Here is an 18,014-nt window from a genome sequence, read left to right as displayed (position 1 = left end):
CTCCTGCCTGGGGGAGGTGTTAGCATCTCCACCCAGTGCAGGCTTTGTTACTGGCCTCAGAGTGACAAAGGCACTCTCCCCATGGGGCCAGCAACATGTCTCTAGTGTGGCAGGCTGCTGGAACTAGTCAGCCTACACAGACAGTCGGTTAAGTTTCAGGGGGCACCTCTAAGGTGCCCTCTGGGGTGTATTTTGCAATAAAATGTACACTGGCATCAGTGTGCATTTATTGTGCTGAGAAGTTTGATACCAAACTTCCCAGTTTTCAGTGTAGCCATTATGGTGCTGTGGAGTTCGTGTTTGACAGACTCCCAGACCATATACTCTTATGGCTACCCTGCACTTACAATTTCTAAGGTTTTGCTTAGACACTGTAGGGGTACAGTGCTCATGCACTGGTACCCTCACCTATGGTATAGTGCACCCTGCCTTAGGGCTGTAAGGCCTGCTAGAGGGGTGACTGACCTATACTTGCATAGGCAGTGAGAGGCTGGCATGGCACCCTGAGGGGAGTGCCATGTCGACTTACTCAGTTTGTTCTCACTAGCACACACAAGCTGGTAAGCAGTGGGTCTGTGCTGAGTGAGGGGTCTCTAGGGTGGCATAATACATGCTGCAGCCCTTAGAGACCTTCCCTGGCATCAGGGCCCTTGGTACCAGAGGTACTAGTTACAAGGGACTTATCTGGATGCCAGGGTGTGCCAATTGTGGAAACAATGGTACATTTTAGGTGAAAGAACACTGGTGCTGGGGCCTGGTTAGCAGGGTCCCAGCACACTTCTCAGTCAAGTCAGCATCAGTATCAGGCAAAAAGTGGGGGGTAACTGCAACAGGGAGCCATTTCTTTACACTGTTTTTGTAGACAGTGACGCAAAATGGAAAGCAATTTTAAAACAAAATGATTGAGGAGCAAAGCAGTGCCTGGCAGTTTACCTCAGTTCAAATATTCTCTTGGGGAACAGACTAGAGTGTTTTATGTTGTAAGTTGGGAAACGTCTGACTAAAATGTTATCCCGCTCTTTAATTCAACAATATAAAGATGGGCTATTGAACCATGTTTCCTGCTGTTCTATTGCTGCATAATGAATGAATAAATGAATGATGAGTTGCTTATTTAAAGAAAAGCTTGGCAATTGTTTTAAATAGACGATTGAAGTTTGAAAAGGAAACCCAATATATGCACCTTTGATGCCACCTCACTGAAATCTCCCAGGAGTTGGACAGAATTTTGCTACTTTCCATAGTTAGGTTATAGAAGATGTGTCCTTGATGCCAAAAATGGAAGAACTCATGGGACAAAATGTAGCCGAAAATCTTAACATGTTGGATGTGTTTTTTTTAATTAATAAATAGCTTTGTCAGCTCACCTCATTTTCTATCAGTACAGTTTGTGTAACATTTTGGCCTTGCCCACCACAGCATACATTATGTGGTACAGGGTCATCCCAGTGGAGCCACTGGCTTACCTTTCTGTGAGGGATGCCATTCTGCTGTCAAAAATGTGTCTTCATCTTGAAAAGACACTCGTTATGGGATGATAATAAAAAATGCCCCTCCTAATAGATCCCTTCTCTGTTCCTGGAATCATGCCAGCGCAGACCAAAACATTTCACAAAATCTCAGAATGGACAAACCAGTGGAGTAAACAGTTGAGCAGACTAAGAAAAACCATAAGGGGGGGCATGCGGAGCTGTTCGTTGCCGCCAGCATACTGAAAGTATATAACTGCAGGCCTGTTTCTCACACTTCGGCATCCATTACATTGCTACGCACTCCGTACCTGTAACTGCATCTTGGTGGTAATCACGAACAACGGGGGGCGTAGCTACCGGCCCAAGATGACAGATGCCTAAATCTGCAGTTCCTGGAACATCATGTATCTGGCAGAATCTGCCACCATCCACGTCCCCAGCTGCCACCAGAGTGACCTGCGACGCCGGGGTACACCAGCTTTTGCTCAGCGATGTCCTACTCTGAGCCAGTGTGCTTCGAATCCAGACAAGTAGGGCGTTCGGGCTGGGCCGCGAGGGAGCAACGAGCGGCTAAAGACTACCTGCGCTGGGAGCAGAATTCTTGCGGATGCTGGGTGGACCGAGAGGACCCGGAGAGCCCCAAGCGGCCCGCCGACCGCTGGCCTCCCGTGTTATCGCATCCCCAGTGGCAACCTTTGGAGGTGAGAGCCGAGGGTCTGGGGCGCGAGGCAGTCACAGGCTGCTCCTGGAGTGGCGGCGAAGGCGCGCAGCATACATTATGTGGTACAGAGTCATCCCAGTGGAGCCACTGGCTTACCTTTCTGTGAGGGATGCCATTCTGCTGTCAAAAATGTGTCTTCATCTTGAAAAGACACTCGTTATGGGATGATAATAAAAAATGCCCCTCCTAATAGATCCCTTCTCTATCTGTCTGTCTGTCCTGAGGTCCTGGTGAAGTCTGCACGCGACTGCCTGAGTGGCCCTGTCGCAGGGTCCATTGACTTGAAGTGTAAACGTGGCCGGACGGCAGCCAGGAGAGCTGCTGTGAATAACTGAGACATCCGCGACCCCCTCTCCACCACCCCTCTTCGTGAGTCCCATAGACCTACAGCTTCGCAGGGGAAATTGAGAGGTCCTCGGTCCCCCCTGAGGGCCCCGCAAACCTACGGCATGACAGAGGCCGGATCTGCGACCCAATTACATGAAAGCCCCGGCATTCTACTGCAGTTGATTGACCCTGAATGTTTTCTGCGTGAACTACTGATCACACCAGCTTCCCAAAATCTTGCACACTGAATGGATTCAGCATAAGGCCTGTACAATAATAGGGAAGGAGTGACCCATGGCCATCTGACAACCCATGCATTAAGTCTGCGTCTCAGCACCTGGACACATAACCCCTGCCTTTTCCTCCCATGGTGCTGATTGTATCCAGGGTGACCATGGTGATAGTGCCATGTGTCGTCACTAAGACCCATAACCTGCTCAGTTGACTAGTCAAAGAATTGGGACGCCACTTCCTGGGAGCCACAATGACACACTGTCACAATGGGATGCTCTAAGATAAAAGCACCTGCCCAAGACAAATTGTATCTCCCCCATACTAGTCACTCAAATTGTTACTCCATGATGATGCGTAAAGTCTTTGTACCCCCCATGGAACAGGCACCTCCAGTGGACAAACAGAATCTAATTTGACAGGAGGTTTGTGAAACTAGAGCTGCTGTGGAACTGCAAGGAATCATGAAAGACCAACATCGCAAGTTGGTAGACAGGCTCAAAATAACTGAAAAATACTAGCGACAATGGTGCCTGGCCTAGCAGAATAAACCACTTTAGTGCCACAGTGCGTAGACAGGTGGGAGAGCTACAGGAACGCGCCAAGGATGCAGAGGAAAAGCCACGCTGCAATAATTTATGCATTATAGGAATGCCGGAAGGCACAGAGGCCTCCCATCCAACTCAGTTTATAGGACCCTGGCTGCGCACAGTGTTATCCCCTACGGGGCTCTTGAACCTTTTACAGTAGAGAGGGCACACTGTGTACTAACAGGGAAACCCATACCTGAAGCACCCTGAGACCCGTTGTGGCGAAAATGATAGAGATCAAGATCAGTTACTCCGGGTGGCCAGATTACATTTTGGCGGTATAACATCAGTGCTTCTTTCATGGATGTGGAAAATATTCATGTGGCTGGACTGATTTTCCTGGTAAAAGTTTTAAAGTAATCCACAAACACTCCCACTTTTTTGACACCCCAGAGTCTGCGTGAACATAGCTAGACCACAACATACCAGACTAGCAAAGATAGAACCATCGGCGGTCACTTCCCCCGGGGCGCGGCTGCCATTGCCGCCACCAACATTGCAGAGGAGCTACAGAGACTCCTACACTGTCTGCCTCATCCCCTCGACAGGCAAAGAAAGTAAAAAAGAAGCCTTGCTTTCAGCAGCAGACCTAGGGATTGCGACACACCAGCACTTGCACATTAGGAGGTAGTGCCTCGTACTCAGATAGACAGCAGTATGGTACTCTTTCTGTCAATAACGGCACGAATGGCCAACGCCATAGAAGGTTACATGACTGTACATATAATTAATAAATTACCAGTTCTGACAAACTACTGTAGTAGGTCTCATGGGATCACCGGACCGTAACGCTATGTACACTTTACTGCTCTCACCTTATGGATATCTCCAACAGAGTCTCTTGTATGAGTACTACTACCAGTACAGTCTCAATCTATTATACCAACTATATTACTCGGGGATCCGATATCATATTTTCCTATTTATACAATGCATTTATAATGTTGCTTTAGAAAGGGTCCAGACACATGTTTAGTTCTCAAAATGGACCACCTAATTAGCATCCTATACAACACAGCTCGTATGCTACACCCCCAGAACTGTATGGATATGTTTTTCTTTGTATTCTACATTATGTTTGCTTTATGAGTTTGGTCGAACAAATCTTGTTTGCTGTACCATGAATTTGGGAAGTTACAGTAAAAGTTTAAGCCTGACACTAATACTAGGGGCGCCATTATCAACAGGAGACTGGACACACTTCATTCTCTCTGCAGCTATGCCTACAGCACCTAACGCTTATAAAATACTCACCTGGTATGTTCATGGTCTAGGCTTGTTGTACAAGCGCCACTGGATACTGGCAGAATTACATAGGAAGAAAGTAGACATCACTTACCTTCAAAAGACACACCTCACGTTAACAGAAGAACAACAACTACAAAATAAATGGAGAGACCAATTGTTCCACACTTCATATTCCGCATATGCCAGAGGGGCGGCAATCTGGGTGAGAGCGGGAGTCCCCTACTTAAATAAAGAATACAAAATAGACATGCAAGGTCTGTATGTCCTGCTGCGGGGCAGCTTGGATGGAGCACCAGTAGTAGTGGGTTGCATCTATGCCCCCAATCCAGAGCAAAATGGGTTTATGTTCCATTTATCTAAGGCATTTACAGACTGGGCATATCTCCGATGGGCATTGGGAGGGGACTGTAACGCAGTGATGGACACCCTATTAGACTGTTCCCAACCCTACTTGCCAACTGCGGGCGGGAGTCCCCTACTTAAATCAAGAATCTAAAATAGACATGCATGGTCAGTATGTCCTGCTGCGAGGCAGCTTGGATGGAGCACTGATATTAGTGGATTGCATCTATGCCCCCAATTCAGAGCAAGGTGTGTTTTTATCACGTTTATCTAAGGCATTAGCAAACTGGGCACATCTCCTATGGGTATTGGGAGGGGACTGTAATGCATTGATAGACACCCGATTAGACCGTTACCACCCCTACTTGCCAAGTGCAGGCCAGACCCAACAAGCTAAAGCCCTGCAACAATGGTCAAAAAGCTGGGACCTCGTAGACATATTGCGCAACCACAATATGAGGATGCAAGAATACTCATTCCACTCTTATCCACATACACTGCATTCCAATCTTTATCGGTTCCTCGGCACCTCATCTCTCCAACCCCAAGTTACCCATGCCACATACTTAGGTAAGACATTGTCCAATCATAATCCTTGAGAATTAACACTGGCATGGGGCCATGTTCATGTGCCGATCCCTCCTTGGCGACTCAAACCGTTGTTTCTGGAAGACGCTGTGTTCTCTGACACATGAACAGTGACCATTAATACAACTTTTGTGGACAATGCCGGTACTGCCCCTTCTGCACTGATTTAATGGGAGGCCTTCAAGGTGGTTATAAGAGGAGTCTCTATAGAGGAGTTGGTGGGTGCCAGGGGGAAGGTCATGCGAAAACGTACTCGGGTAGAGAATAATTTAGGCCCCCTAGAATGAGTGGTAGCATATAACCAAGAAGACTTTTCTCCGCTCCAAAAGGCACAGGCAACATATGCCGAATGGTTAGAATGACTCTGAGACTGCAGGACATATCTCAGTAAGAGATATGGAGGCAGACAGATCAGGCACCTTCCTTCTACGCCTAATTAAACCTGTACTGTCACCCACCCTGATTCTTCTTACAAGCGCACCAACCCATGGTCCGGTTCACACTCAATTGGAAATAAATGCATTTCGAGGATATTACACAAAACTGTACACCGCACCCACTTTGGCCGACCCAGCAGCCATAACCTCCTATCTCACTTGGCTAATGGTCCTCCAGGAAGAGGCCCCTGAACGTGAAATCCTAGAAGCTCCTTTTACTGCGAATGAGATGCGTATTGACATAAAAGAATTAGGCTGTAACAAAACACCTGGCACAGACCGGTTACCAGCAGAATTTTATTCTACTAACGCCACAAGTCTAACTCCTCTCCCCCACCTTTTTAAACAATATAACATCTCACTAGAGAAGGGTAAGCTTCCCCCTGCGACCCGGGAGGCACTAGTGATGCCCCATCTTAAACCTGGAAGACCCTGCTCTGAGATGTCCTCCTACAGACCCCTTTCTCTTTTGAATACAGAATATAAGATCCTTAGTAAAGTACTGGCACGCTGATTACTCCCACTGCTTCCACGTTTGTTACAGGTCGATCAGTGTGGCTTCGTAACCCGGCACTGCATTTCCTTATCCATACGCATATTGTTTCATGTCATGGGTGCAGCCCATGAGCGTAGCCCATATGCAGGCTGCCTCTCCCTAGATATTACACAAGCTGTAAGGAAATGCCTCCTTGGCATGGTTACCCCCTGACGTTTTGCCTTTGCTGATGCCAAGTTATGATTTGAAAGTGTGCTGAGGCCTGCTAACCAGGCCCCAGCACCAGTGTTCTTTCCCTAACCTGTACTTTTGTATCCACAATTGGCACACCCTGGCATCCAGATAAGTCCCTTGTAAATGGTACCCCTGGTACCAAGGGCCTTGATGCCAAGGAAGGTCTCTAAGGGCTGCAGCATGTCTTATGCCACCCCGGAGACCCCTCACTCAGCACAGACACACTGCTTGCCAGCTTGTGTGTGCTGGTGAGAACAAAATGAGTAAGTCGACATGGCACTCCCCTCAGGGTGTCATGCCAGCCTCTCACTGCCTATGCAAGTATAGATAAGTCACCCCTCTAGCAGGCCTTACAGCCCTAAGGCAGGGTGCACTATACCATAGGTGAGGGCACCAGTGCATGAGCACTGTGCCCCTACAGTGTCTAAGCAAAACCTTAGACATTGTAAGTGCAGGGTAGCCATAAGAGTATATGGTCTGGGAGTCTGTTTTACACGATCTCCACAGCACCATAATGGCTACACTGAAAACTGGGAAGTTTGGTATCAAACTTCTCAGCACAATAAATGCACACTGATGCTAGTGTACATTTTATTGTAAAATACACCACAGAGGGCACCTTAGAGGTGCCCCCTGAAACCTTAACCGACTATCTGTGTAGGCTGACTGGTTCCAGCAGCCTGCCACAACCGAGACATGTTGCTGGCCCCATGGGGAGAGTGCCTTTGTCACTCTGAGGCCAGTAACAAAGCCTGCACTGGGTGGAGATGCTAACACCTCCCCCAGGCAGGAGCTGTCACACCTGGCGCTGAGCCTCAAAGGCTCACCCCTTTGTGCCAGCACCGCAGGACACTCCAGCTAGTGGAGTTGCCCGCCCCCTCCGGCCACGGCCCCCACTTTTGGCGGCAAGGCCAGAGAAAATAATGAGAAAAACAAGGAGGAGTCACTGGCCAGTCAGGACAGCCCCTAAGGTGTCCTGAGCTGAAGTGACTCTAACTTTTAGAAATCCTCCATCTTGCAGATGGAGGATTCCCCCAATAGGATTAGGGATGTGACCCCCTCCCCTTGGGAGGAGGCACAAAGGGGGTGTACTCACCCTCAGGGCTAGTAGCCATTGGCTACTAACCCCCCAGACCTAAACACGCCCTTAAATTTAGTATTTAAGGGCTTCCCTGAACCTAAAACTTTAGATTCCTGAAACTACAAGAAGAAGAGGACTGCTGAGCTGAAAAACCCCTGCAGAGGAAGAACAGAAGACACCAACTGCTTTGGCCCCAGACTTACCGGCCTGTCTCCTGCCTTCCAAATAAACCTGCTCCAGCGACGCTTTCCAAGGGACCAGCGACCTCTGAATCCTCCGAGGACTGCCCTGCTTCACGAAAGACAAACTCCAGAGCACAGCGGCACTGCTCCAAAAGAACTGCAACTTTGTTACAGAGGAGCAGATTTAAAGACCCCTGCAAATCCCCGCAAGAAGCGTGAGACTTGCAACACTGCACCCGGCGACCCCGACTCGACTGGTGGAGAACCAACACCTCAGGGAGGACCCTCCGGTGACTCCGAGACCGTGAGTAACCAAAGTTGTCCCCCCTGAGCCCCCACAGCGACGCCTGCAGAGGGAATCCCGAGGCTCCCCCTGACCGCGACTGCCTGAACCTAAAGTCCCGACGGCTGGAAAAGACCCTGCACCCGCAGCCCCCAGCACCTGAAGGAACGGAACTTCTGTGCAGGAGTGACCCCCAGGAGGCCCTCTCCCTTGCCCAGGTGGTGGCTACCCTGAGGAGCCCCCACCCCCTTGCCTGCCTGCACCGCTGAAGAGACCCCTTGGTCTCCCATTGAAATCAACAGAGAACCTGACGCTTGTTTGCACACTGCACCCGGCCGCCCCCGCGCTGCTGAGGGTGTACTTTCTGTGTGGACTTGTGTCCCCCCCGGTGCCCTACAAAACTCCCCTGGTCTGCCCTCCGAAGACGCGGGTACTTACCTGCTGGCAGACTGGAACCGGGGCACCCCCTTCTCTCCATTGAAGCCTATGTGTTTTGGGCACCTCTTTGACCTCTGCACCTGACCGGCCCTGAGCTGCTGGTGTGGTGACTTTGGGGTTGCTCTGAACCCCCAACGGTGGGCTACCTTGGACCAAAAACTGAGACCTGTAAGTGACTTACTTACCTGTTAAAAATAACAATACTTTACCTCCCCCAGGAACTGTGAAAATTGCACTGTGTCCACTTTTAAAACAGCTATTTGTGTTTTATGTAAAAAGTATACATGCTAATGTAATGATTCAAAGTTCCTAAAGTACTTACCTGCAATACCTTTCAAATGAAATATTACATGTAGAATTTGAACCTGTGGTTCTTAAAATAAACTAAGAAAATATATTTTTCTATAACAAAACCTATTGGCTAGATTTGTCTCTGAGTGTGTGTTCCTCATTTATTGCCTGTGTGTATGTACAACAAATGCTTAACACTACTCCTTTGATAAGCCTACTGCTCGACCACACTACCACAAAATAGAGCATTAGTATTATCTCTTTTTGCCACTATCTTACCTCTAAGGGGAACCCTTGGACTCTGTGCATGCTATTCCTTACTTTGAAATAGCACATACAGAGCCAACTTCCTACACCTACTACTACTACTACTACTACTACTACTTTTTTTTTTACTGGAAGCTAGCCTTAAAATACAGACTCTCACCATCACCATACTCTGCTAATATACATCTGTGCGGCCTACCTACTCCCTTGTGTACGCTTTACAATTAGAATGTTATGTCCCTGGAATCAGGGGATGGAGAGGACTGTAGGCTCCCTATTCACAGATGGGATATTAATCCCCCACCTCAAGTTTACACAGACACACAGATTACCGGACACCCTATTCTTAAGTAGCATAGTTGGATATGTGCGTCACCATTGGGCGCCAGATGGAAGTACCTGAAACACATAAATAACCACAGGCACTCCATACTATGGGACACGGGAGACACTAGGTCAAATAGTTAAATAATGGACTCCGAGCACATCATGGGATCCCCTTAGACTCACTAAGACGTAAATGGGAGCTTGACATTAATAGGGCAATAATTGACAAATAATGGTCCTTCCTCTCACAGTACCCTAAACAAATCTTGTGTAATATACGTTTCAAATGTAGACGACTCAGTATTCCAGGGGGCTTACCTCACACCTCACACCACACAGAATAAACCTGATGCTCCCATTGGCCTCTGTGTTGTGCCCCAGATGTCATAGACAGAGTGTGGACCTGGTTCATATGATGTGATCCTGCCTATTGCTGGAATTATTGGGCCGAGCTGGGGACGACCTTGTTAAGTTTGACCGGGAATGATAATTGGTGCCTGCTGCAACAATGTATATTAGGCTTACATCCCAGACCCAAATCGGCCAAGGTACCCTCCCATTTTGTGGACCTGTCATTGTTACTGGCCAAACGTTTGACACGACACTGGAAGTCTTCACGATTCCCTTCGATTCTTTGGTGGAGAGAGGAAGTGGCACAGTGGGGGCTGGTAGAAGGCGCTGCACTTTTGCCGAGAGGAACACAAGAGGGTATTGCAAATGGCTAATGGAATGGGACACTATACCAGAAAAAAATGAATGGTCAAGACAGCAAGGTGGACAGTGCTTACTAGCCCATCATAGTGATCTTCTACTAACACCAGACCTCCAATGTGACCCACACCAATGTCTCACCACATATCTTATAATATTTTTCCTAACAGATAATAGGCCTACACATATGTCTGACCTCCAGGAGGCACTTACCATCTGTTCTGTAGTGAGAAATTGGCATACGAATAGATGCATTAGAGTAACTGTCCAGTTTCCCTCTCTGCTGTCACGGCCCTTATGAGAAACAATTCTTCATGCCACCACAAGTGATTCGCACACACGTCAGGCAATCGTTGGGTGGGGTGGTAGAGAGTGATTTCAGGATTAAAGTTCTAGTTGCATTCCTATTCTTTGCCTCTACAGTGAGGCACCAAACAATCTTCAATGAGTTGCTGTTAGAGTTGTGATGAGGCACGTGCCTTCTATTACTACTTGGATTCTGCTGTAAGACTTGCTTATCTATTTACATAGAAAATTTAAAATGCAATAAAGTTTGTGTTAAAAAAAAAAAAAAATCACACACAACATGGAAACACTTCCCACATAAGATCACAAAGACAACATTCTTCTAGCCATGCACACCTTCACAGCAGAGTACTACCCATGTAGGCAAGCACTTCAGTGACCCACGTAGGGGTAGTAAGCACTATATAAATGCTGCAGTGCTATACAGTACAATACAATACCAATGTTGTTGATCTCGTTAAGAGAATTTGCTCAGCTGCCTCTGACATGGTGGGGTTGTGTTCCTTGAATGGTGTGGTTCTGTTCCTTGAAGCAGCTGTTAGTTTTCTAGCTTTTTAGTTTGCGGGCTTTTAGATTACATTGTTCCTATTTCTTCTTATCCTTCTTTTAAAAACAGTTTTGTGCAAGAGTCTTGTCAGGGTGCTGCATATAGTGACTTTTCTCTGTTTTTTAAAATGACTTCTTTTTTAAAGAAAATAAGTGAAAATGGGCCAATGTATCCTTTTATACACAGCCAAGAGTACATTGTTTACTTTAAAAAAAAAAATGTATTATATATTTTTGAAATAAGTGGTCTGGGATTCCTTGCATGGAGTGGACAGTTCAGTGCTTATGCCTATAACAAAGATTTCCCTGGAGGAGAACTAAGATTAGTTATTTAATTCCACATAATTTCAGATATGGTAATACATCAAATTGCTTCTGCAGAATTACCACTCATTTACCGACCACTCTCAACCAGGCCCTAAAGCTTGTTTTCTCAGAACGTTATGAAGATTGATTTCACCTCAGCATTTTGATGGGATTAACAGCAAATCAACTTTTTAAAATGTATCTGTTCATCAAATGATTTAACTAAACGTGTGTGAAGTTGCCAAGGGTTTTCACCTACAACTTTGACTTTTTCAGGAATTTCTGTGTTGTTTTTGATCATAATACACTTTGGGCCAGATGTATCAAACATTTTTGCGATCGCAAAAATGCATTTTGGGATGTATCCAGTCCAATTTGCGGTTTGTTAACTTGTTACCGACTCACAAATTGTATTTGCGACTACATACTGATTCAGTATTAGGAAGGGGTGTGTCAAGGGCGTCCCTTCCTAATACCGAATCGCAGAGGTATGTATGATTGTTTTGTAACCGTGAATGTGGTCGCAAAACAATCGCAGTTAACATTAAATTGGTGCTAACCCATTTGCAAAGGGGAAGGGGTCCCTCACGGGACCCCTTCCCCTTTGTGAATGCATGCGAAAACCTCCTTCCATGGACCACTGCCTACTCTTAAAAAATGAAAAAAAAACTTTTCATTTTTCTTTTTAAACGCATCCCATTTTCCTTTAAGGAACGGTCTGCATTTAAAAAAAAAAAATAATGCTTTACTTAAAAGCAGTCACAGACATTGTGGTCTGCTGAGCCCTCAGGCCACCTTCCATGTGATTGTAGCCATTCACAATGTGTTGCAAATTTCGACCTACCTTTATGAATATTAATGAGGTAGGTCCATTTGCGAGCCCTTGTGAATCGCTATATGAAACTCCTGGAATTTCATACATTCCAATAGCGATTACTTAATTGTGATTTGCAAAAAAACGCAATTTGGTAATCTTTATTGGAATTAATGATACATCTCATCTGGCCCCTAGTGATTTTGTTTTCTGAAGACCGCATCAGGAGAAAACTAGTACTGTGAGTGGATTTATGGGCCAATTCAGCCAAATAAATAAAACCTAGTGGGCTTTTTTTTTTTTTTTTTTTTTTCCTCCAATGAAATCCTCTTGCAGATTTTATTTTTCTTCTACCTACCATTTCTGAAAGCAAATTGAGCAAACTGCTGAAAGTTTGACAAATGTGATGAAGAAAACCCACCCCTAATTTGTTAAAGCAGGCTTTTATTACAGTGGCAATCTCTGCTCTTGTATTCATATAGTATTCTTATAGCTGAAAAGTGACTGAAGACTTTGCAAGTGGGTAGATTGCGACTTGTTGAGGGTGCCGTGAATGAAAGAGTATGTTTATTATATGGTTTATAAGTGTGGCATACGTGTTGTACTTAATGACAGGAGTTATGCTTTTTAACTTAATCTGTTGCTGCACCTGTGAATGAAACTGAAGTGTAAAGAAGTCAGGATGCTGAAGCATAAGAGATGCTGTTGTGCAGCTCTAATATTTCCCCAGTTATTTTGTACATGAAGTAGTAATTGCACCCTTGTTTGTAATTCTTGGTCTTTCTTTCTGTCTCACTAAAATACCACTTATATTCTGTTGAATATGGTTCTTTTTCATTTGTAGCAAAAAAGATATTCCTGAAGCTAATTTCACCATCCATGAAATACACTGCAAAAGGAATATTGATGTATGTACGTTTTGCAGAGAGCCATTCCCAAAGTCTGAAATGAAGAACCACATTGACACAGAACATGCTCAGGTAACGCATAGAATAATTTTGAAGCAAAATCTGAAAGTACATTCAAATCATATTCTGTATTGATCTGACATACCTTCATTTCTGCACAGGTGCTATGTAAGTGTAATATGAAGATGGAAAAACGTCATCTTGAGGCACACAAGGTCTGTATTTGCATTGGTACCTTTATATTTGATTAATTTATAGATATAGGCCTTGCATTACGGTACGTTTGTCTTGAGAGCCATTTAACAGTTTGAGAAAGCCCAATTTAACATGACGTGTCTTCGGGTAGACATTCAGTTATTGCAGGATAATATGTCTAGATAATTGTCTTCATCCTTCCCATAACAACTTTGCAGTCACCCCAGCTTGGGTTATTTGGTGAGTAAAAGGATGCATATTAAAGTGAAAGAACATTGACATACCTGAAACGAAACATTATGATAAAGCAACCTGCCCTCATTGCAATGTTGCCTTCACAGACTAGAGATAGCTGTTTCAGTACATAAGACTGGATGAGGACTGTGGCAATTGTGAGAAAACAGCATGTTTTTCAGGACAGTGTCAATGATAGTTTGTGTTTAGGAACTGCTCTCAAAATCCTAGCAGCAGGACCCCAGCTCTCCAATAAAATGTGTAAGCCACTGTTTTTATTTCTTTATTGCATTTCTTGAATAGGGTACATTCACAAATGAAACAGTACAGTCATTATATTCAATGCCAACATGAAGGTTTGTTAGAACCCTGTGGGAATACAACAGTGAACAAGGCTGTTAAAGGCCTGAGATCCAAAGTAAACCTAGTGAACAACAAGATACAAGAGTGAATATAAAAAAAGAAATACCTGGAAGGAAAACAGAATATACAACATACAAGCCCATCACTAGTATTGGGGGAGGAGGAGGAGGGGGGCTGATGTGCAGGATCACAGCTAGGGAAAAGAGGGTTAGTGGTATTGACTGCCAATGGCAGGTTGGGTAAGTGCAAGAGACATACGCATCTCATTAGGTGTGTGAAGGAAGGAAAGGGATTAGAGTGCAGAATGTGGCAAAATCAGGTGTGAGACATAGTTGAGTCTGTGGGGGGGGAACCTCTGGTGACTGCAACAGCTGGTCGGGAGATGGTTCTTCCTGATATATCAATTGCAAGGCATCAAGAATGGTGTCCCAGCTAGCAGATAATGGATATTTGCGAAGCCCACATGTATCCTCCATATGCATTGTTACCCCCTCAGCAGTTGCCCATGCTTTCATAAACCAGGCAATAACTGTTGGCAACAGCAGCAACTTCAAGCTTCTTGGGATGCGGCGTATGGCCAGGATCAGGCCCAAGTCAATGAATCTGGTAATCGCTCTGTGTATCTTATTCCTGTGTGAGGCCTAAGATGCAGGACTCCCAGGAGTGGGTTATCGTTTGGTCTGTTGCATGAGCTAGGTGAGACGTCACACCCCGCCAGTACTGGTGGAGAGAAGTGCATTCCCATAACATATGTCTTAGGGCGGCATCAGGTCTATCACAATGAGGACAGGTAGTGTCTGTCCCATGATATTAGTGGTTGTTTTTCACATATGTGATGCTGTATTGGCAGTTCACTCATTGCCAGTACAAGGGCGGCCTAGATCCTGCCCCCTCCAGGCGCACAATGAAGTCAGCGAACCAGCTCTTTAGATTGTTGCATGTACCCACAACGTGCAGGTAGTGGACTGTAAGATGCATTGGGAGTTCCAGTTGCATGTTGCCCCAGGCAGTGTCAAGAGTGCCAATCAATTAGTTAAATAATAGGAAGTGTCTTATTGGAATGCCCTTATCCATTGAGAAGGTGTCAAATGTCAATAAGGTGCTGTCACAATACAAATCTTAGTGTGTGTGTGTAATCCCACCTCATGCCAAGCAGAAAACTCCTTAGTCGTAGTAACCCCCCCTTCTCTTGGGGCAGCTAACAAGGGGAGCACAGGAGCGTATGGCTGTGTACCTCTAGTGATACAGTGACTATACTTTAAGCAGCGATACAGTATCTTCAGCAGCAATGATTGAAGAGTATGGGAATTAAAGCAGGGGTGAAACAAGTGTAACAGCTGCAGGAGACTCCAAGGGGTAGAGGCAGTGGTGGTGTCAGATAGCTGTAACCCCAACAACTCATCTGGTCACCCGCTGCAGCTGAGAGGCCAGATAGTAGTGTTCATAATTAGGGACCGCCAGTCTGCTACTATGCCACTCTTAGTTGAATATTGGAGTTTACATAGGGCCACCCTTCGTCTAGGACTGTGCCATGTTAAGTCACGTGTAAGGTCATTCAACATGCCAAAAAAGGATTGAGGGAGGTATAGGTAAAGGTTAGCAAAATGATATAGTAGATGGGGGGAGTACCACCATTTTGACCAGTGGCACTCTACCTGCCACAGAGAGGGTCCTCCAAAATAATGACTGGGAATGTATTGAAGATACAGTTGGCGCAAATTTGCATCCAAGTAAGCCAATAGGGTCACAGTAGATTCCAGTACCCAAGTATTTAAAGGTAGTGGGCTGCCATGTGAGAAGGGCATCCCCTTGAGAGAAAGTCTGCCCCGCAAACAGTGGCGGAGGAGTAAAGACAGGATTTCTCCCAGCTGACTTTGAGGCCAGAAAAGTCTGCGAACATCTGAAATATATCTGTCACGTCTGATGGAAGGTCGTGGACATCTTGGAGGTAAAGCAATAAATCTTTGGCAAATAGGAACACCTAATGAACACCGTCACCCAGTTGGATGCCGTAAGTGTGGCTCTGTACGCGGAGAGTCACTGCTTATGGTTCAGTTGCCAGAGTGAAGAGTAGAGGTGAAAGGGGACTTACTGTATCAGGATAGAGTCTGATATCATTGGACCTGTTTTAACTCATACCAACAGTTGGGTTTATAGAAGTCTCACCAGTCTTAAGAAATCTGGGGCCAAATCCATAGTGGGGCAGTACCACAAAAAGGAAATTCCATAACTGGGAGTAAAACACTTTCTTCAAATCAAGGACCAAACAGCCAAACCTAGGCTACGATTCAGGAGTGTTTCCCATAAACCTGAACAGTATATATATATATATATATATATATATATATATATATTCAAGGAGGTACTGCAAGCAGGTACAAACCTATTTTGATCGGGTTGTATGAGGGCAGGAATCAAAGGAGGCAATCGATCAGCTAATATTTTAGCAAGTATTTTATAGTCCATGTTAAGAAGCGCTATTAGGCAGTTTGCTCCCAGTATCGTGGGGTCTCCATCAGGTTTGGGGTAAAGAACTAAGCAAGGTCTCACAGAGAGAAAGTGGTAAGCAGGGCTTCATCATATAACGCCAGGAGTCGTGGGGCCAGGTTTGTGTTGTAGGCCTTATAGAACTCCAATGGTAGACCATCGAGCCCTGGGGACCTTCCTGAAATCAGCGCACATATGGCTTCTTGTACCACGAATAAGGAAATGGCTGCATAGAATTCCAGTCTTTGGTTGTGAGAAATGGTATATAACATTATATGAGAAAGAAAAGCCAATGTCTTGGAAGTTCAGGCCAGGTGGCGTGTTTATACATTGTGGCATAATGTATTTTCTTTTCAGCGTGGATGAATGATTGATGATTGTGTATGTAAAAGGGTGCCTTCGGATGAGTGAAGTGATAGTATAGGGTGCTTGGGATATTCCTATCTAATAAGCCCGGCTAATAGGGAGCCTGCCTTGTCCACATATGCTCTGGTTCTTCACCCATATGCAGCGGAATGAATGCAGCGAAGGAGCACCAGAAGCGTGGTGTGTTCATGTTGGTCCTTGTGGAGAGTAGTGCAAGTCTCGGAGTCCATTATAGCTCGGGTTTCAAGATCAAGAAGATCTTGCTTAATACAGGAGATATCTCTTTCCTAGGTTCTCCTGTCTGTCCCATATGGGTCCCAGACAGTGACCTTGAATCACTATCTTGAAGGCATCCCATTTAAATAAGGAGGAGGATGCTGTACCATCATTAAGTTCAAAATATTTGCTTATAGCAGAATCGAGGGCTGACTGAAAGGTGGGGGGGGGGCCCTCCAGGGTAGCTGGTTGCAGCCAACATGTGGGAATCTGGGAAGGGGTGGCGTCCCAGTCGATGCAGAGGTACTGGGGATTATGATTCATATGGGTGCGACAAACATAGTCAATGTGTGTTATTAGGGGAAGAAGAGACTGGGCGCCCACAAATTGATATTTACGGACATGGAGCTAATGGGGGCTAGAGTAGAAGGAGTGGACTCTTGTCTGCGGATTGCAGGCCCTCTAGAGATCAGTCGGGTGTCAGTGTGTAAGCCATGTGGATAACATGTGAGCATTAGTAGTGGCAGTTGTGCGGGTGGTAGAGGGCAAGCAGCAATGAAGGTATGTATCAAACAAACTGTTAGTCACCCCCAAGGAGCCATGGAATCCCAGACCTTTTCAATAACAACTGCTTAAGATGAGTAAGGAATCTCTGATCAGAGTTGAGTGCATAAATGGAGCCTAGGAGTAAGTAATGGCCATTGAGATGGTCCTGAACAAGTGTATATCAACCCTCTTTGTCTGCCACAGAGGCTATTGGGACAAAGGGAGTGCCAGACCTTATCCATATCAAAGTACCTCTGCCATAGGTGGAAAAGTTGGTGGAGAAAATTTGACCCCTCCAGCACCACTGCAAATGCACTGCTTCTGCAAGAACAATGTGTGAAACTTGTAGTACAGCTATATGGGCGGAGGGACTGCGCAGGCAGGAGAAAATAGCATAGTGACGAGACAGAGTGCGGATACCATGGACATTCCAGGTTATGTTGCTTTTAGCCATATGTACT

The 18,014-nt window shown here is 45.7% G+C and overlaps 1 protein-coding gene across 4 annotated transcripts in view; it reads left to right on the top strand.

Moving 5' to 3' along the window:
• TRAFD1 (TRAF-type zinc finger domain containing 1) overlaps positions 1-18,014 on the top strand; it is a 175,448-nt gene that overhangs the window by 24,075 nt on the left and 133,359 nt on the right. For all 4 annotated transcript variants that reach the window (XM_069214817.1, XM_069214816.1, XM_069214815.1 and 1 more), the window contains exons 3-4: positions 13,083-13,218; positions 13,308-13,361. In XM_069214817.1, coding sequence (XP_069070918.1) covers positions 13,083-13,218; positions 13,308-13,361 — 190 coding nt within the window. The remainder of the gene's footprint in view (positions 1-13,082; positions 13,219-13,307; positions 13,362-18,014) is intronic.

Source organism: Pleurodeles waltl, chromosome 11 (assembly GCF_031143425.1).
Source record: "Pleurodeles waltl isolate 20211129_DDA chromosome 11, aPleWal1.hap1.20221129, whole genome shotgun sequence".
In the NCBI taxonomy this organism is placed as follows: Eukaryota; Metazoa; Chordata; class Amphibia; order Caudata; family Salamandridae; genus Pleurodeles; species Pleurodeles waltl.
The sequence above is the reverse complement of the archived record's forward strand: the minus strand, read 5'-3'. Positions and strand labels throughout refer to the sequence as shown.